General features: G+C 39.3%; 3 protein-coding genes across 6 annotated transcripts in view; 2 read left to right on the plus strand and 1 right to left on the minus strand.

Moving 5' to 3' along the window:
- The window catches only part of Rbcn-3B (WD repeat-containing protein Rbcn-3B), a 174,062-nt gene that overhangs the window by 107,104 nt on the left and 45,036 nt on the right, over positions 1-21,922 (minus strand). The window lies entirely within an intron of this gene.
- Positions 2,717-4,791, plus strand: LOC141443633 (pupal cuticle protein PCP52-like). Its single transcript, XM_074108980.1, has 2 exons — positions 2,717-2,804; positions 4,043-4,791. The coding sequence occupies exons 1-2, from the start codon at positions 2,793-2,795 to the stop codon at positions 4,748-4,750; spliced, it is 720 nt and encodes a 239-aa protein (XP_073965081.1). The 5' UTR covers positions 2,717-2,792; the 3' UTR covers positions 4,751-4,791.
- The window catches only part of LOC141443201 (uncharacterized), a 5,840-nt gene continuing 753 nt past the window's right edge, over positions 16,836-21,922 (plus strand). Inside the window, exons 1-2 of the mRNA XM_074108414.1 lie at positions 16,836-16,945; positions 21,614-21,919. Coding sequence (XP_073964515.1) covers positions 16,934-16,945; positions 21,614-21,919 — 318 coding nt within the window. The 5' untranslated portion in view covers positions 16,836-16,933. The remainder of the gene's footprint in view (positions 16,946-21,613; positions 21,920-21,922) is intronic.

Here is a 21,922-nt window from a genome sequence, read left to right on the forward strand (position 1 = left end):
CCGAGGACCTGGGTTCGATTCCCAGCGCTGGTCTTGTTTTTCTGGTTTTTCTATGCATCTATATTTCAGTTTGTATTTTCCTAATAGAATTGTAATGACACTTTTCGCAGGCAATCGAGATCGCTAGCCCAATGTCATGATGCACGGAAAAAAGGAAACACAAATCAAATTAAAAGTCGACCATGAGTCAGGATTGTTCATGGGCGAGTGCATACTTCGACTCGCACTTGTCTGATTTTCAGGTCGAAAATACAAACTGAGACATGGATGCACAGAAAAACCAGAAAAAGAGACCAGCACTGGGAATCGAACCCAGGTCCTCAGCAATCCGTGCTGCTTGCTATAACCCCTACACCACTGCTGGACAGAAATCTAGACACGATTTTTTCCTATGCATACATATCTCAGGTTGCTTATTTGTACTATACTACTTAGGCAGCAGCACTAGCGACATCTATGTTTTCGTCGAGAGACTACGTCACATTCTCTCGGAACTAACCGCTCACCCAGACAAGAGATGTCGCTACTAAGCAGTCAAATTATTTCATTTATTATTATTATGATTTTCGGGTGGCTGTGACCACAACCTTTTTTTAAGGCTGGATGCCTGCCCCATAGACTTCCAGTAGCATCGGACGGAAGCGGCCTGATCCACCAGCAGCTTTAACCAGGTCATGCACCTGTCTCTTTGATAATGCAAATAAAATAGTATGATTCAAGACCAAAGGATAAATAACAATGAAGGCAAGTAAGTGAACTAGTTTTGCTCTACTGAAGCGGCTAAGGCTGAATTTTAAACGATGAAATTTCAATATGTTAAGGGGGCACTCCCACTAGGTGGCCTGACGACATCGCGAGAGTTCAGATATAGTGAATAATGTATTTCCATCGGAAAAAGTCAAATCTAAATCGGAGTACGATGGCACCCGAAGCGTCAATCAATTATTTCATACAATGAGTGATATTTTCATATCTATTATGAAAATGGCGAGTTGTCGTTCATTGTGGCGTTCCTTAGAACGCCACACCTTGCCCTTGCCCTTAGGAGTCGCATTTGTTCAACAGTGGACGTCTTCTGGCCGATGAAGATAATGGACAAAATACCACAAACGGGACTTATCACGCTATTATTACACAAGTAATATTTACCTCGACGTTTCGGCAACGTTACAGTTGCCGTGGTCACGAGTAGACTGAAGTGTGGGGTGTCAAGTCTGCCAAGACGATAATGGATCTGTGTAATTTTATGACATTGTAGTAGTAGTAGAGATTTGTATTGAACAAAAAGGAAATAAATATAAGTTACAAACAGAAAAGTACAAGCACAAAGGCGGACTAATCCCTGAGGGAAACTCTGCCAGTCAACCATTGATATTGATAAGTTTCAAACATAGCTAAAAACTACCGAAAGGCAACTCGCTTTCACGTAAAAAAAAAGAATCGAAATCGGTAATCCGTTTGTGCTGTTTATATAACACCCCTCTTTCTGTTGTTATTAAATAAAATTGTAAATCTGTTTAAAAAATATACCTCGTTGAGTTTCTTGCCGCATTCTTTTCAACAGAGGCCTTTCCGAACCGGTGGTAGATTTTTTGACATTCATTTAGTGCTTTTTATAGCCTAAATTGAATAAAGATATTTTGACTTTGCATCGGGGTTTAAAAAAAGTGTGTATCGCACGATGCCCTCTTAATAGGAATAATAAAACTAGTCTGACATTTCGCTCGGACCGCTGCCGTATTAAAGTCGCCTTTAATTATTGGAACCAGTATATTTATTGAAGAACAACTCACGTACCTACTTATCTACATACACATCGAGTCCATTGACGTCTTTGAACTTAAGGCCCAACGTCCTAAAAATTAGGGCATACGTCAAACAAGTACAGTGAATAATAATTTATTATTATTATTACAAAGTTATGGGCAACACTTAAAAAAAAAATATAACAAAAAATTAAACCGACTACAAAAAACATGAACATAATTTTCTACCAGTATGAAGTCGGTCGGTGCCTCAGCACGAGCCAGCAGGAGTGGCACAATTTTAACATTTTATTCCATACAAACCATGTCCTAACAATTACAAACATACTTACTATAGTAGCGAATAATTTCTTTTATAAAGAGCCGTAACAAAGGTTGTCTTTTCGCTGACTGCGGTAGTTAGGTGTTGTACCTACTTTCGGAAATTGATTTGTATATTATACTTCTAGATAGATTTAGTAGATTCCATTGCCCAAATGTTGCCCGGAAAGTGCTTAACAATAAGTGAAAATACATTGAAACGGAGAAAAAAAAGTTAAGGTCATCGAACCCTTTCGTAACAAGAAAAAACAAGAAACACAATATTCAAACTTAATTACTCTCACCATTGAAAAAACCTAATTAAACGAACGCACGAATGCATTTATTACGCAACGCAAATGAACGCCCAAAAACCACTCATCATCATCACGCGGGGGCTTATAGCTACCAAAATTCGAAATTTGTTTCGTTTCGTCTCGCTCATTCTCGTGTTAAACACTATAGCACGTGCAGGACGGCACCATACGTAGTTCGAATTTTGAACTTCGTAGCATAAGGCCAGAACATGGCGTCGATCATCTGTCAAAATGCGCGTTTCCTGCATTCTTCCCGCGCTCGGCTAAGTTTTTTTTAATTTATTTTTAAAAAGCAAAGATCATCCAGTGTCCGGCCGGGTTGTTCTATATAGTTTATTATCGAACGATGCGATATAAAAGGGCAGAGAGGCGGGATGGGAGGCATCAGTAGCCTTCGAGACATCTCACGATGAGAGTTCTGGTCAGTAATCCCTTTGTGCTTTATATTTATTTATTACTTGTGCTTGGTATTGAGAAGTGCAGTTTTAACTACAGTGATAAATTAAAAAAAAATGTGCAATTTATATAAAAAAAAATGATTTTAATTCCATGGCGAAATAAGCGAAGACCACCTTTTCAAAACAAAAGTTTAGAAACATTAATACAATGTGACATTCGTCCATATTTTCCGAGGACTAGGTTGAAAAAAAAGGGAAATTTATCTAGAGATGCTTAAAATTAAGGGAATAAGTTCACCTTCGTACATGGTATATCAACGTTTGTCCATTGTGTTTATTTCTTTATTTATTGCATACATACATATTACCAAATCCATTCGCGATAGTACCTATGTACCTTGTGACTAATTTTTTTTTGACTCTAACCCCCTGTTTCAACATCCATTGATTAAATTTATTTGACGGATAAATGTATGTGATGCCGTCTCTGTTTGTTTTGTTCGAATAGACTAAAATTAATCAACGGGTGGTAAAACAGCCCCTAAATAAATATACTGTGCTTTTTATGATTTCCGTTAACTTCGATAGAGGTTTCTATTTACGAATAGAGCCCATCGTATGTACCTACATCATCCTAGATGTACGCAAGATGTACGCCATCCTAGAACCCAACTGACGTCGCCTGTCACGCTACAAACATCAACCATTTTGCTTTACATTGCTTCTTCGAATGAACTTAAAAGTGTAATAAAAATTAAAAACCAATTATTTTTAAAAGTCGCTGAACTAATGTTGTTCAGTTTGAGGAGTTTTGATCTATGTTTTAATTATTTGCTCATATTAAAGACCACACCCGGTATAATATAGATGTATTTTATGTCCTATCGTATTTTATCGGAAAAGTTCGTATTTCTCGTGCTCTCACAATTAGCTTACTGAAGCAGCTGAAACGGTTGTACGGTGGGTACTGACTTTTGACACTAAATAATAAAGTTCCATATTAATTTATATGGAAATGACACTTATTTAATACAATAATTAATTGAAACTTCGGGCTCCATCGTATTCCGATTGTTTCGTCTCCAAAACATTACATAGTTTTCTCAAGTAAAAAAAAAAAATAAGATTATTTCAATAAACGACAAATCTTCCGCTTAGATCCTAATCTTAATTTTTAAAGATTTGAACGAATCTTTTTATCAAGCGTCTAAAATACCCACACTATTAGAAACTGCCTCAAAATGTGACCTATATTTTACAGATCCTGTCCGCGATCCTGGCGTGCGCCGCCGCCGCCCCTTCCGGCGCCATCCTGGCCGCCGTTCCCATCATACCAGCAGCCATCCCCACCTTATCACCAGGCGACCTCCAAGCCGCCGCCATCGACGCTAAAGTCAAAGCCGAGGACCAAGCCAGAGCCCTCGCCGACGAAGCCCGACTAGCAGCCGACCAAGCACGCGATGCCGCCGAATTGGCCATAGAAAACCAGAAGGTCCAAATAGAAGAGAACAACGACGGTGCTAAAGAAAAGAGCGAGGACTTATTCTGGAATGTAGAAGATAAAAAATGGCAAGCAGTAGACGCTGTCAAGACAGCTGAAGCCAAGATCGATGGAGATGTAGCGAGCAATGCTGGTGCGATTGCGAAATCGCTGACAGTACCCGTCGTTTCTCCTATCAACCCAATTCTTACTCCTTATGGGAACATTGTTTACGCGCCTGGTTTGATTCCATTGGCTCAACCGGAGATTAGTGACGAGAAGTTAGTGAAGAATGCTGATAATGAGCCTGCGAAAGAAGGTGAGAAGAAGGTTGAACCGCCGAAGTTGGAAGGCTTGGCGCTGGCGTCTCAGCCGCTTTTGGGGGCGCAGTGGGTAAGTGGGCCCGTAGCTATTTACCAGCCTGGTCTGGTCGGAGCTCCGATACCCCTGCAGCCTGTGTTGACCCCGGCAGTTGTCAAGCAATGGTAGAGCGATAATTTCTAGGCGGATTAATAAACGGTGATTTCTAATTTAGGCGTTTTATTGCAATCCCACTTTATAATAATACCTTAACTCGCTTTCGTGAGCGTTTGGGTAAAGTGTTATAACGTTTTTTCGATTTCATTAAGTATAAATAATTATTCAATCAGGCATTACGGCGCTTCAGAAACCTCGCGATGTTTCTTTTTTTGCTTGCAGATTGTTTACTGTTCTGTATTAACCTTCTATTTAGATTTTATAGCCTAAAAGCCAATAAACTCTCTACGAGCCTTAAAATAGCTTACGCACACTTGCAATACTACACAAATACGTAATTGTAGCCGCGGTATGCCAACTTGTTTCGTACTAATCTGTGGTCCTTAGTCGGAGTGTGCTCGAACTGAACTAAACGAGAATTCTTTTTAACTTAATGCTATTCCAAGTCACTAACTTAAACATACATTAGCCTACAAAGAACGGATTTAGATGAAAAATCTGGATACCGCAAGAAAAATTCTGTCTCACTCTTACCCGTAATGCTTACTCCAAACGGCCCGCCCACGATTATGTGCAAACAGCACTGCGGCGAGTGTTTTCTCTGTTCATTGCGTTTGTAGTCAGGTAACCACTGTACAGCGAGCGTTTCGGCCACGCAATGTACAGAGAAAATGTTAATTGAACCGTAAGTCGCGCGGCACGACAGAATTTCGCTTGCGGCGTTTACGCTAGTAGGCGTTTTCCCAAGGGGCATTACAGACAGGCAAATAAACACCTTCAGGTATGTATGTAAAACCGCATAGCTGCATAATGTCGCATTGAAGGCAGACAGCTGGTAGAGATGCAAATATTGTAATCAATCGAGACAGATGACATTGAAATGAGACATGTACAGTCTTCATCACAAATATGCCGTACATTGGTACAGTTAAAGTGTGCCCAAGAGCCGTAGTTCCCTCCTGGATCAGTACGGGGAAGAGCAGTGCTTATTATTACTTATGTCGGTGCAACCTGGACATCGGACAATGGTTTCCTGGCCAATTTATAGATCACTATCTGTAGCCCGCGACACCGTCTGTGAAGAATTCGTTTATCGCTCTATACAATTTTCTGGGATAATAACGACCCTATGTCTTTCATAGCATCTAACTATCTCCATATTAAATCATTATTGTAGGGACCCCTTTGGTAATTTGGGTAAATTTAGTAGTAACTTGTGCGCCATTTATTGGTGAAGTAGAATGATGAAACAATGTCGTGCTAAGGCACCGACTTCAACTGTCGGTTAGAAAATTATTTTCATGGTTTTTTGTAGTCGGTTAAATTGTTTGTTACATTTTTTTATTAATATCAAAAGCAAAAAAAGCTAGTGGCACCCTTCATCATCACCATATCAGTCGTACGACGTTTACTATTGGAAATAGACCTTCGCCATTAGCTAGTATAGGTAGTGCCACGAGAGTTGAAGTGAATGATTTCGCACATATCAAGAACTGATTGCATAAAAGGAGAATGAATTTAATGAATGAATGAATGTCAAAATCCTGCTGTCACTACATGATGTTCTTATGTGCGTGACCTCAACTCTCGTGGCACAGCACAACCTATATCACTATGGCAGCCTTAACATGAAGATAACCGAAGGCTATTCGTAACAAAGAACTCATAAAAAAGCAAACAAGAAAAACAAACTAAACTTCTTATACTTGCTAATTAGCGTAAAATAAACAGATAGACTATCTAACAGATAACTCATTAGATTTACGAGCTATGAACGCATCCAATATTGCATGCACCCCTGGTTACACAGCGCGATAAAAATGAATTATTATCTAGTAAATATTTCAGGTTATAATTTTTAAAGTTAGACATTTAATGTCGGTGTTACGGCAATGGGAACAGATACAAATGAATTGGATAAAGTAGTCCTTGTTGAAAATATGGTATGGACTTGCAACATATCTCACAGTCCTCTCAGTCTCACATTCCTTGAGACTGATCAAGCAACCAGGTGCAAGCAACCCTAGGAAACATTTCTTACCCTACCGTGTTGTTAACTCGTGGAATGCTCTTCCCGAACTTGTGATAAGTGCACCTTCAGTGAACAGTTTTAAAAATAGACTAGACAAACACTTAAAAAAGAAAGACTAAAAACACAAGTGCAGTGATGTACAGGCATCAGTTCTAAGAGCTGCTAGTGTATTATTTCAATAATAATAATAATAATATTGAACAACGTATTGAAGAACTAGTTTCCGAACCCAATATTATTGCAGAGACCAAAGCGTCCAGACTCCGGTGGGTCGGACACGTGGAAAGATTGGGAGAGGATCGAGCCGTGAAGAGAGCGTACCTACTTGGGACGACCCAGTGGACGTAGGCCGGATAGTCGTCCCAGGTACTGCAATGCTGGAGGGACGAGGTCCTGAAAGACCTTTTCGATCTCGGGGTCGAAGGCTGGCAAGAGATGGCCTAGGCTGCGGCTCCACTGACGCGGAGACGAGCGGAGCGGAGAGGAGACGTGTAGGGATGGACCAATCATAATAGTTGAATACACATCTCGTCTCCGCCTCATTGTCATCAGACGTGTAGGGATTGGTCGATCACTACTCGTCTCCTCTCTGCTCCGCTCGTCTCCACCTCATTCGAGCCGCAGACTCAAGATTGTAAAGCGTGGCGAAATCTGGTGTTAGAGGCCAAGATCCATTATGGGTCACTGCGCCCTGACTGTAAGTAGCAGTAAGTAAGTATTGCAATGTACAATGCGCTTTTCGCACTTGAGAGATCGTCCCCACTCGTCCCTTCATGAGCCATGCTCTTGACCTTACTTACCATCGGTAGGTAAATATATTATTTGTTACTCTATTTACAAGCTATTTACGGTAGGCTTACGGTAGGTACAGAGAAAGGGAACAGTGTGTAGGCAGATATTATCTTGTCCAATAAATGTGATTAGGAAAGGAGAATAATAATACTGATTAATGGCTACACTTGTTTTAAACACAAATCTCGTCAGTTAGCCCATTCGAACGTTCTCGAAAATTGAACCTAGTTCTAGGGCTACAAGAAACCTAACTAAGCATTTATATACCACTTGCACTGCACTATTATGTACAATAGGCCAACAGACAACCGAGAATGGCTGTAGCAGGCCATAGTTCGGGATCCAGCTGAGTCTTTTTTATAGTCGCCTGATTTTATCAAAACCCGTAAAAGTACTCAAGTATACTAAACATTTGGATAATAGGTTAGTTTCATGAACTATCTACTCTGATTGAACACGTATTTTTTTCTTTTGCCAATTACTTAAACAAAAAGTTTTTTTTTTTTTTTATTTGACTGGATGGCAAACGAGCAAGTGGGTCTCCTGATGGTAAGAGATCACCACCGCCCATAAACATCTGCAACACCAGGGGTATTGCAGATGCGTTGCCAACCTAGAGGCCTAAGATGGGATACCTCAAGTGCCAGTAATTTCACCGGCTGTCTTACTCTCCACGCCGAAACACAACAGTGCAAGCACTGCTGTTTCACGGCAGGATTAGCGAGCAAGATGGTGGTAGCAATCCGGGCGGACCTTGCACAAGGTCCTACCACCTACAAAAGAAGAAAGTGGTGGGTGGTGGGTGGGGGGGGTTAAGTGGCGAAGATATAGCCAGTTAAAGTTTGTTTGTTTGTTTATACTCTTTATTGTACAAAAAAGATAAGTAAAGGTAAAGGTTAAAGGTAAAGTTCCGCGAGACTTCACGCCGTGCGACACCTTTTATATCGCAGCGTGACATCACAAGCCCCCACTCTCAAACTTTGAAATATTGACGTTAAATTATTAAATTGTGTTCTATGCATTATTCCCTATTATGCCTGTTGGTAAGCGTGTGGCAGCACATAAAGTAAACTCCAACCGGCTCACAGACTACATAAAACTAGAACGACTAGCATTTCACAAGGTCTAGAATAATCCCCGATATGTCAAGAATATGAGATATGATTAATAAAGGAAACTTATTAACAACTTCCTTAATTTGTTTAGTAATTATTATGTTTTCTTTATAATCATATTCAGCTGCTTTGTAAAAGGTAAAGTTCGCCTTCGTTCACCCTTTCTGAATCATAATGAGATACAATTAAACCTATTAGGTAATAGGTATATCACAGGGTAGGCCGCTATATTAAAACGATTAGTACCTTGCAACACTTTAACTCTACTATCAATAATTAACCTCAACAACATTCACAAACATTATCATAAATAATTATATCAACAAATAAAATAGCTACCAAAATATATTACAATAACAATAAAGACACAATAAAGAGTTTACATAATACATATATTTACGAACGCTAAGTTAAGAAAATTTACAGGTAATTTTCCAGCTTTACACTTATAATAGGGTAACCCATGATGCTAAATGAAGAATTACTCAAGCGTTGTGGGGTCCTATTAGATTTTGTAGATAAGTTGATAGGAGGAAGCAATAGTTATTTGTGTCACAAGGGAGCAAAATGGTGTATTTACGGCGAGGGCGTACATTGAATCCAGAATGTAGCGAAGGATTCTACAATAGAATCATGAGCGTAGCGAGGGATTCTAAAGTAGAATCATGAGCGTAGCGAGGGATTCTAAAGTAGAATCCTAAGCGTAATGAGGGATTCAAGTGTTAACGCCCAAGATGAAAATAATTTTGCTCCCGTGTGGCTCATACAACTTTTCACACCGAGCATTAAGAAACTTGAAAAAAATATATCTAAATATCATTAAAGAACAACCAGCATAGAAAATAGCGTGGCTTTACAATTATCAACTTCAAAAATTGACATTTGCAATAAAACACTTAGAAAAGCCTTGAACAGAAAAGTTGCACTTTGCTCCCTCTCGACAGGGAGGAAAAGTTACTTTTCTGAAGGAGAGGTGTGAAAAAGTTATTTACAGTTTGTCATCCGGATAGCCAAGTGGTTACAGAACCTGGCTATGAGCTTGAGGTCCCGGGTTCGATCCCCGGTTGGGGTGGATATTTGTATGAATAATACGAATGTTTATTCTCGGGTCATGGAAGTTTAACATGCATTTAAGTACGTATTTATCTATATAAGTATGTTTATCCGTTGTCTAGTATCCATAGTAGACCTTGTCTATTTTATAATGACGCGTCACTCAACTAAATCAGTTCATTTAGACTATTCAGACACCAAATCTTACAATTTGTCCCTGAGACTAACGGGGATTCACCTCCTCGTTGGACTCAGGTGGTTTATTGTAAGATTTGCTGTCTAGCTTTAGTCATATTGAACTGATTTAGTTGAGTGAGGGACGCGTCACTTTAAATTAGACAAGCTCTACAAGCTTTGCTTAGTTTGGGACTAGGTCAATTGGTGTCAATTGTCTCGTGATGTTTCATTCATTTAGTTATATGATGTTTTCTCTTCCAGTGGTGGGGGAGGCGTCTACGAATTTTCAAAAATGAAAAAAACATGAACCAGATCATACAAATAATTAAATCCTGGAGCGTCATGGACGCTGGTCAGGCGTGGTTACCACACCGACCCGGTCACCCCATTCGGGAGGATCGTGAGAAGAATACGTTTAAGTGACGCATGCGCAAGTTAACATAACATTGTGACATTGACAGCGAAATGCTATCAAAGGGAAAATAAGTTTAAAAAAATCCAAATTTTCATAAACCGAACAGTCTCCTCATGTGTGTAATGTCTCTACGTCGACATTGGCAAAATACCTACACACACAAACATCACGCCTTTATTCCCAAATGGGGTAGGCAGAGCACACGAAACGTTATCGCTTCGGGGCCCTTTAGCAATTTTAGGTTTTAAGTTTGACAAAAACGGTACAATAGTGACAGGTTGCCAGGCTGTAGCCTACGGTATACCTTAACCTATATCCTCAGTCGCCTCTTACGACATCCACGGAAGAAATGGAGAGGTGCAATTCTAACCCGACACCACACGGGTAAATGGCAAAATACCTACGTCTTGCTAAGACGGCAAGAGTGGTGATTAAAAAAAAGCAGACCGAAGACGAAATAGCAGGACAACTTGGAAACATACCACGTAGTGTGTATGTGTAGGAATGAATGGCGGAAAAAAGGGGAGGCCTTTGCCCAACTGTGGGACACTTTAACGGACAAAAAAATTAACTACAATCTTTCCTCTCATCCACTCAAAGGTTTGGTCGCCTTTGTACCATCAGCCAAATAAGTGGTCTACCAATTTTTCAACAAGTTCCTATCAAAGGAATATGTTGCTAAAGTCGAACTTTCAAGTTGACAGACACGTTCTATTGACATTATTGTTTTATGGCATGCAAACGATTATCAACTTAAGGGTTGTAGACCATATATTTGGCTGATGGTACCTACTTTGTGGCTATGTGATGAAAAATAAAAAGGATCACCTCGTTCGAGAGGATCGTGAGTTGAATACGTTTAAGTGACTCATGCGCAAGTTAACATTGTGACATTGAGAGCGAAATGCGCTCAGCGGGAAAAATGAACTTTTCCTTTCATTCACTCAAAGGATGACTTAACTGGTAAAGGGGTTTGCCTTAGACGTACTTTTTTAACCGACTTCAAAAAAGGAGGAGGTTATCAATTCGGTTGTATTTTTTTATGTTTGTTACCTCAGAGCTCCGTCATTTATGAACCGATTTGACTATTTTTTTTGCGTTCGTCTAGGAATGTCTTCAATTAGGTCCCATAAGCACCAAATCAGGATCTGATGATTGGATCTTAAGGAAATCGAAGGAACTCTTCAAATTTTGTAGGGACACCTATAGTAAATTGTATATATTTAGTAGTAACTCGTGCATTTGCTCTTGAAAATCATCATTCGGTGAAGTGGAGCTGATGATGAAGACAACAGTTGACCATCGGAGTTATTACTCAAAAACAAGTATTTCACGGGTTGAATTAAATTACTTAAACACAGTTGCTAAGCAATTTATGCTCCTCGTAATGCATATGGTAAAACGGGTGCTGATGTGAAACACCAGGAGTCCTCAATAATGAACGTCTCTGCGTCAGAAAAAGCAATATTTCGTAAAAGGTGACGAGCACTTGATATTAAACTATTGTATCTTAGATTATTTACACTAAAAGGCGCGAAAAAAAATTATAACAAATAATTGAACCGACTACAAAAAAACATGAAAATATTTTTCTACCACTCAAGTCGGTCGGTGCCTCAGCACGAGCCAGCAGGAGTGATTGAAGCCCAATATGTACGTAGGTGAGGTAGATGACTATAGGTCCACTCCTGCTGGCTCGTGCTGAGGCACCGACCGACTTCAGTGGTAGAAAATTATTTTCAAGTTTTTTTGTAGCCGGTTAAATTTTTGTTATAATTTTTTTATATGTATTACTTTATTGTTTATTTATTATTTTGTATTAGAGTGTATCCATATGCGTATTTGTTTTTTTAATGTAGGTACTGTGAAGGTAATTTATAATTTCAGTCCTTTTATCTTTCCATTGTAGTGTCTTCTTTTGTTTATTACAATAAATAGAGTAACTACTTAAAAAAAAATCTTACCTCGGAATCGATAACTTTCCTGAGTGAATTTTATGAACATTATTTTAAGAGTTAATTTTGTTAACTTATTGATTTGAGATACTAGTTTTTTTCCCAAACTATTGACGATATAAAGCTAGAACAACCTAAATACCGACCAGTAAAATAAGAACAACTAACTAAAGGAACTTTACTTTACGTAAAACCACTAAACAGGAATCGAATTGCATATGGCAATGAAAAGATTAATTGCAATATATATATTTGGTTACAGATTTAACACGATATCTTGTGACCGGCGAAGCTATTATTTGTTAGCTTTATGTCCTTAACTAACTTTTAACCGCAGCTTCGCCCACGAAGGTAGGTACCTAATACATTAGATAGGTTTTACTAAATTCTCATGGAAGTAGCCTTGAAGTATAGCGAAAAATTGACATAATTAATTTATTGCAAACATGTTTATTTGTACAATTATTCTAGCTCTTAAAATAATTATGCCAGTAGGTACATGGTATTCTGTCAGGGCACTGCAATTTTCTAATTAACTAGAATGACATGTACCTACTGGCATAGGTAAATGACTGTAAGTGTGTTGTTTACTTAAACACCCAAGACTTTTTTTTAAAATAAAAAATAGGCTCACGTTCGCCTCAATCTCGCTTGATGGAAGGCGAAGATGAGGCCTAAGATGGTACACGGTTGCCTAGAAGGTGTCTGTTCACTTTGACCTTAAAGATGTCCAGGTTATAGCGTTCCGGAAAAACTGACCTCGGCAGAGAGTTCCACTCCTTAGCCGAGAGGCAAACCGATTCGTGCGTAATGGAGGAATGTCTACAACATAAGGGTGAAGCTGCCCGCCGCGCCTAGTCGTTCGGTGACGGAAAGGGGAGCTTGAGGCGTTAGTGTCATTTCGTCTAAAAAGCAGCTGGTCTAAATAAGTAGCATATTGTGGTATAAGAAGCAACTGGTCTAAGTTGCAAGTGGTCTAAAATTCTTTGATTCAAAAAGTCGACGGAGCTCTGCGCCTATTCCGCGTATAGGTAGAGTCATTCACGATGACGCGTGCCGTGGTTCTTATAACAATGTCATTAATGTCTAATTTTGACAAAATCACGCGTCTTCGTGGATGGCACTAGGTATAGTTGAGGCGCATCGCGTCTTGACGCAGCTCAAACCTATCTTAGCCTATGTTTTATTTGTTTGTTTATTTATGCTCTTTATATTGTACATAAAGGAAATACAAAAAGGTTACAAAAAAAGGTGTTACGTACAAAGGCGGACTTATCCCTGAAGGGATCTCTGCTAGTCAACGTTTCAAGTGTGTTTTGAAGTTTTCGGCAAAACAGGTTAGGACCAGTTGTTCCTTAGACCAGTTGCTACTGAGACCAGCCTCACTTTTAGACTAAGTGATACTATACCGACTAGAGAACAAATATTCATATTTTTCATATAACTTAACCGGACCGGGGATCGAACCCCGGACCTTAAGCTTCGCAGTCAGGTTCTCTAACCACTGGGCTATCCGGTATAAAACACTTCACTTTGAACATTTATTCCTCCTGACGGCTTTTCAAGAATATTATTGTCAGACTAAAGTGATCATATCCAAATATGTAAATACTTTATACTGCTACAACCAAAGTTGTATGAAGTTATTGTAAGTGCGGCGCACTATGTCGTCAGCCGGCCTTCTGGCTGGCATTCCTGATACGAAACTAGATTCGAACCCGAGGCTGTTACCCTGCCCTGCCCACTCTACTTTTAATATCCCATTTGGGCAGGGCCGGATTTAGGGGAGGGCAACCGGGGCTACAGCCACGGGGCCTCCACAAAAGAGGGACCCCCACAATAGAGAACTCGGTTTTTTTTTTCAAATTTTGTTTAGTTTTTTTATTATTATTTATTAGTTAAACAACTATTGATTTGTATTCAGTAAAACATCAAAATCTGAAAGCTCGGACTTTATTTGAAATAAATGAAATAAATTGCTTATTATTATTATTATTATTTATTTGGAAAATAGTTTGGGCGGGGGTCTCCACTCTTTTGTTGCCCCAAGGCCACCAGACCTCTAAATCCGGCCCTGCATTTGGGTAATTTCTTGAGCGAATTTCATCATCATCATCCCAGCCTATATACGTCCCAGTGCTGGGCACAGGCCTTCTCAGAATGAGAGGGCTTGAGCCGTAGTTCCCACGCAGACCCAGTGCGGATTAGGAACTTCACACACCAATGAATTACTTCGCACGTTTGTGATGGTTTCTTCACGTTTTCCTTCACCGTAAAGGTTGTGGAAAATTTCAAATGCATATACATTTTCAAAAGTCAGAGGTGCGAGCCGGGGTTTGAACCCAATATCACTGCTTGAGATGCCAGAGGTCAAACCACTAGGCCACCACGGCTTAGAAAATTTGAGAAAATTTACCCAAGGCATTTTTTAAACGAAACACAAGTCACATACGTTAAATTCTAACTATTTGTGCGCAAATAAAACATTTACCTACAACAGGAAGAATTAAGGAATATATTTTAGCAGATAGTGCAGATTTAGATAGAATCTTTATTTATATTAATTCCATTAAAATGGATGAGTTTAGATAATTATCTATTGTTGTCCTAGCTTAGACCCAACCCTGGACCCTTTTATGACCCCCCCCCCCTGGGTTTGCCCTCGAGAACAGAACTGGACCGATAGGTCAAGGCATGAGCCTTGAGCGCCAGCTAAAACAGATGAGCATGGGGAAGATCGAGGAGACTTAGGGGCTGTTTCGCCACTCATTGACAAATTGTATTAGGCAGATAAATGTCATACCGTCTCTGTTTATTTGGACAAAGACGACCGGATGGCTAAGTGGTTAGAGAACCTGACTATGAAGCTTGAGGTCCTGGGTTCGAATCCCGGCCGGGGCAGATATTTGTGTGAATAACACGAATGTTTGTTCTCGGTCTTGGATGTTTAATATGTATTTAAGTATGTATTTATCTATATAAGTATGTTTATCCGTTGCCTAGTATCCATAGTACAAGCTTTGCTTAGTTTGGGACTAGGTCAATTGGTGTCAAGTGTCCCATGATAAAAAAAAAAAAAAAAAAAAAAGCAAAAAGAGGCGGCATCACAGATATCAATCATATAAAATTAACCAGAGAATGGTGAAACAGGGGTAACTAAATCACATTAACGTACAGTCACCAGCATTAATATCTGCCACAGCGGAGCGTGCAAAAATATCTGACACGTCATTCCGGCCCTAGAAATGAGTGGCATCAGATATTTATGCACGCTTGTTGTGTCAGATATTGGAAATTAAAAAATTAACGCAACAAATTAATGCCAACACGTACAATGATGGAACCTTTTCATATTAAATTTCGCAGTTTGGCAGATATATGGGATGTCAATATGACATCAGTAGCACAAAGGTTCCATCTTGGTACGCGATTTATTTACTGTACCGTTCCTTGCAAAGACGGCAACGCACTAGCAGTCCCAGTGCTGTAGACATCCATGGGCGGCGTAACTCATTTACCATCGGGTGAATCGTAAGTTCGTTAGTCGCCTTTAGTTTTATTTTTACTTGTAATTGCCTATGGACTGGTGTGTTTAGAAGATAATAATGAGAATAATGAGACTATCGAAAAAGGATACTGGCTGAAATACCGCAACCAATAAAAAAAATATAACGGGTGCAATTTTTCGAAAACCAACTTATCAGTACCGTTGTTGAAAAGTAAAACTAAATTAGTTCAAGTGACTCCGTGTTGGAGACGGGACAAGTGGCGCCAGTGCCGATGGCATGGATATGTTGGTATTCTAAATGTCAGGGTGTGCGACAGTTTTTTATTTGGATCCAAAGGCTTCCTGCTCCACCCATCGGATCAGCGGCTTTGTAAACATGGTTTTGCGTAGAGTTTGGTATGGATAGAGGCGGAAAAATAATTAAGTTTGTTGTTTGGATTAGTTGTGTTTCTTGTGTAAAATAAAATACTGTCAATAAGTAGTCTTATCTATACTATTATAGTTTTTTTTTAATTCATTTGAATCAGAACACGTAAAGATAAAGGGATTGAGGATACTTTGCCATTCTTTGTATCATGAAACATGAATGAATTGGTAGAGATATGTATTTAGAATTACAATACAGTCTAGTTACAGTAACAAAAAGTACTGTCTCCAAAATGCAGCTATATTTTTTAACAAAAACTCATCATAATTATGTGCAGGAATAGGTTTTATTTTTGGAACAGACCAAACCTAAGTAAGTAAGTAGAGGCGAATTTTGGATCCGTAATCTCTATAAAGTAATGCCTTTTAATGCCTTTTCTGTTCTATAGATAGTAGAGTTACAAATGTGGCAGCTAATATACTCCGCTGCAAAATAATACCTAAGTCAATAGGAAAAATGTCATCAAGTGAGATAAAATTAGATAATATTATCAGAGCATACTAATTCTATAATTACACCACATATAGACACGGAAACGATTAAAAATACCAATGGTCCACCTCTAGCCCTTCCTATGGCAACAAAAGATACTTTATCGTACCGACGATTACTGGCCACTTTCAATTATACTCGCCGCGTTCAGCAACGCCCGTATAAAAGACCCAACACACCACAGGACAGCATTCAGTAGCTATCTAGCAGTCTGACTAAGAAGTGCAAGATGAGATTTCTGGTAATATTTCACACTTTAACCAAAAACTCAAATAATAAAAAGTGATAACGAAACGCAATAAAAAAAAGTTTACAAAATCCCGAACGCGCCCTTAATTTGCTTAAAATTTTCCGAACGTGTTACGATTTTCGCGCCCAATTTTCACAAGTGTTCTTATTTTATTTGCAAAGGGCATAGATAGTGTTTAGTTTTCAGCATTCCGTTATCATTTTTCTACGAATGCGGATGAAACCTTGTTGAATTAATACCTTGGTTGTATTGGTATTGACGAGTGTGGAAGTGACAAAAAGTTGGTCCCATTATTGATTTGACAAGGTCACATGCGTGTTTTTAATTGAAGTGTCATAACATTTTGTATTTTTTGCCTTATCATACAAATGAGATTGGAATTTAACATTTAGTTGTACTTATATACTGCTGTGTAAATTAGATTATGCATATGTCAATCTGTCAATCAAGTCAAAACTACTTAGTTATTTGCATTCCAATACAATTCAAAAAACAGATGGCGTAGGACGGTAGGACGGTTAAAAAAAGTCTACACAATTTTTAACAACCAATCAAACCGTTTAATTATTTAACAACCGTTAAAAACGCAACATGCAATAAAAAAAAACACGCGTTCAAATAAAGAACATACTGGCAGTTTATAAAATAGGTACGCATTACCAATTTAAACAATTCATCTGTCGTATCAATACCGAGCCTTATTTGGTCGCGATAAAGTTTGTTGTGAACGCATAATTATAATTGTAAGTGAAGGTCGTCCGCATGCGACGATTTGCGACGTTGTTTGCATATTAAAAAAAATGAAGGGCATGAGCAGGGGCAGGTGTAGTTATTATGCAATATCAAAAAAATGGGGTATTTCTGACATGTTTATCTTTATTAAAATTGTCTTAATGTCGCTCAGCTCAAGTTTAAATGAGTATCGACGAACAAAACTTTTCGCTATCGAACTCATTACAAGCTACATTCAAGACAAAAGTTGAAAATTTAACTGTAGGTACAAAAAAAATTCAACACAAAAAAAAATTAAGTGCGTCATTCTTTATACGTAAACGTAACTAGCTATCGTCCGCAAGTCATTGTAATTCCCGCGGAAATTTGGTCCTTTTCTGGGATAAAAAGTAGTTGATCATCATTGATCATGGCATAGCTTTCTATCAGTGAAAGAACTTCTAGAATTATTCACTACTCTACACTTTCATTATATTACTGTACATCATATAGATGGTAGGACCTTGTGCAAACGTGCAAGGTCCGCCCGGATTGCTACCACCATCTTACTCGCTAATCCTGCCGTGAAGCAGCAGTGATTGCACTGTTGTGTTTCGGCCTGGAGTGTAAGACAGCCGGTGAAATTACGGTGAAATACCCCTGGAGTTGCAGATGTTTATGGGCAGTGGTGATATCTTACCATCAGGAGATCCACTTGCTCGTTTGCCATCCAGTCGAATAAAATATATATATTATTAATATAGGTTCCTAAACTGGGGGTAGTTAAACCCAAAGTGGTAAAACTGTAGTGCGTAAGGGGTAACGAATTAAATGCCTTCAGACATAAGTGGACACGCGACAGAAAATCGCTCTGCCACTTGGTTATATAAGGAATGAACAACATTGCATAAAATTTCAAGGAAAAAAAAAACAAAAAAACACTGCACATAACTAGTAGCATCTGTGTTTTGGTAGCGATAGTGCGTGTTTAGCCTGAGACCAGCTCATTTGGAATAAAACTGGCCCATATTGCTTACTGCAGTACGTACAATGCAGCAGACACTTCGTCAAAAATGACAAAATGCACATTATTCAGGTTACACTGACCATATTGCGACATAAACTTGTCTAAAACAGGGCGTTGTCAAGTGCTTTGTCTTACGAAATACTTGCGACCATTCCCTTCGAAAATAAGCTAACAAAACCAGTACTAAATATACATTAATAATGCCTAGAATTTGAATCTAGAGCACGTACACCGTTTACATTACAATTTATATCTATTAGCTTCAGATTTACTTGAAATAAATGTAAGATTTTCACTTATTTCAACCAATTCGATGAAACTACTACCGAATATCTAAAATTCGGCACGTCCTCTTAGGCATCATAGACTTTGCAGCCATTGCCATCATAGATTAAAAACAAAAAGCATCTGTTATTGGCCAGTTACAAAACGTTCCAAATTCGGCAAACAATAAGCGTTTAAAATAAATCGGTTGACATTAAAAATGGCGGGGACGCATTTTCTTCACTGTAGTGTTTGTTTGGAACAACTTTGAGCAATTATGTTAATTAGAACATCGGTTAGGAATTGAGCAATGCAAACATTTCTACATAAACTCATGTCACTCACTATTTAGGGTAGGTAGAAACCAAAGGGTTTACATTTGTTCCAACTGTGACATATCTATATATAGCTTCCTTATAAAATTCTCTCAGTAATTAAAGTAAAATATTCATTGATATTTACAAGTAATACAAAGGTGTATTGCTTACATGTGTTGAATTTTAAAAGCATTACCAATTTAAGGTTAAGATTATTAACTTGTTCACTTAAATTAAGATCATAAACTGAACTATAAAGCACTTAATGAAATAACACACACATACATAAGAAAATATATAAAGATTAATCCTTCACTAACCCAGTCAGTTAATGTAAAAATCATCAATTGTAAAGCACAACGTCAACTAATGTTGCCACATCACAGATATGCCACGCGCATGTCAATCAAATTAATTCGTGTGGCAACACGCATCGATCTGCGTTATTTTTTTGTCCACAATTCAGCAGCAGATTGCATCGCAAAAATACCACTTTTAGACAAACGCCGGATTCGCCAAAATCATCAATTTTTGGGGCTCGTAATAATTATGTTATAGATGGATAAGCCGTGGTGGCCTAGTGGTTTGACCTATCGCCTCTCAAGCAGAGGGTCGTGGGTTCGAACCCCGGCTCGCACCTCTGAGTTTTTCGAAATTCATGTGAGGAATTACATTTCAAATTTACCACGAGCTTTGCGGTGAAGGAAAACATCGTGAGGAAATCTGCACAAACCTGCGCAGCGATTCAATGGTGCGTGCGAAGTTCCCAATCCGCACTGGGCCCGCGTGGGAACTATGGCCCAAGCCCTCTTGTTCTGAGAGGAGGCCTGTGCCCAGCAGTGGGACGTATATAGGCTGGGATGATGATGATGATGAGATGGATAAGTGTCCTTGATTATTTGATGGTCCATAACAAGATACAGATTTAACTCCACTCAATAAAAAAAAACATACCAATCAATCATATGGACTCTTTAGGGGACTGCATTCCAACAGCAACGTATGCAACTGTCGATTGCCCATATATTCCCATCGCAGCCAGCGTGCAGTTTGCGTGCAGTTGTGCCGACTGCGATGGAATGGCTATGTAAAATGTTTGTTTGTTTGTTTATACTCTTTATTGTACAAAAAGGAAAAACAAAAAGGTTACATAAATAAAAGTTGTGTTAAGTACAAAGGCGGACTTATCCCTGCAGGGATCTCTGCCAGTCAACCTTTGAGTGGTAGAGGAGCAATCCAAAAAACAAGGATCGACAAATAGAGCAAAACATTTGAACAAATATAAATGCATATATAAACCTCAAATACCTAACTATATACAATAAATATATAACACATATCATCATCCCAGCCTATATGCGTCCCACTGCTGGGCACAGGCCTCCTCTCAGAACAAGAGGGCTTGGGCCATAGTTCCCACGCGGGCCCAGTGCGGATTGGGAACTTCACACGCACCATTGAATCGCTTCGCTGGTTTGTGCAGGTTTCCTCACGATGTTTTCCTTCACCGCAAAGCTCGTGGTAAATTTCAAATGTAATTCCGCACATGAATTTCGAAAAACTCAGAGGTGCGAGCCGGGGTTCGAACCCACGACCCTCTGCTTGAGAGGCGATAGGTCAAACCACTAGGCCATCGCGGCTTAACAAACAAATAAATAAGTATACTAAAATTACTCGATTAAAAGTATTTTTAGATTAGATTCACAAAATATGCGTTTAAATTTCCGACAATGTCTTTTGGGAGGGCTTTGAAAATTACTCCATCTAAAACGTTACCCTAAAATAACCTCGCTCTAACATCTGGTAGCATGTTGTAAACGGTTGTATTGCTCTGAAAATGAGCTCTGGTTGAGTTCAAAACGCGTCAGTAGGGTGGTGGTGATAGTTGTTTGTGTGACTGATTTGTGTATGTTCAGCGTGGAGATGGAAGATCTGTATGAACACACATTTCTTGTATTCTTACATAAACGTAGCTATCATAAGGTCGCGTAATTTTTTAGTTCACTGATTGAAAGTGATTAGTCGGTCTGCTAAACACACAGTTGGAAGTTGTAAAACAATTTAATTTATGTATATGTATAAAGGATGTTGCTTAGAGGGCGGACGCCGAACGAATACATACATATTTATGACTTGTTACGCTTCCGTTTTAACACTGTGTTAACTTCTAATTAAAAACAAAACACGATGAAATTAAATTTGATTTTGATCGCGGATAACCAGGAGTCGCGGGTTCTAATCCCGTCCGAAAAACATTTTCATCATCTTAGGACTAGATTAATCTGCGTCAATGGCGTTCTATGATATTTATTATATTTAACAACTTCTTTATTCCGACAGATCGCTTTCGCCGCCGTCCTCGGCTACGCTTCCGCCGGTCTCCTGGCACCCCTCGCTTACGGCGTCAACGCTGGTGACGCCCAAGCGGCCGCCATCGACGCCACCGTCGCCGCCCAAGACCACAACCGTGCCGCCGTCGAGAGCACCCTCCGAGCGAACGAAGCCGCCGTCCAATGGAACACCGAAGCCGTCCGCCAAGCCGCTGAGACCAACCGCGATATCAACGAGAACTTGTACTGGAACGGTGTCGCCGCTAGCCAGAATTACGTCGCAGCTGCGCAGTCCCAAGCTGCTGCTATCAATGGCGCC

Source organism: Choristoneura fumiferana, chromosome 27, assembly GCF_025370935.1.
Source record: "Choristoneura fumiferana chromosome 27, NRCan_CFum_1, whole genome shotgun sequence".
In the NCBI taxonomy this organism is placed as follows: domain Eukaryota; kingdom Metazoa; phylum Arthropoda; class Insecta; order Lepidoptera; family Tortricidae; genus Choristoneura; species Choristoneura fumiferana.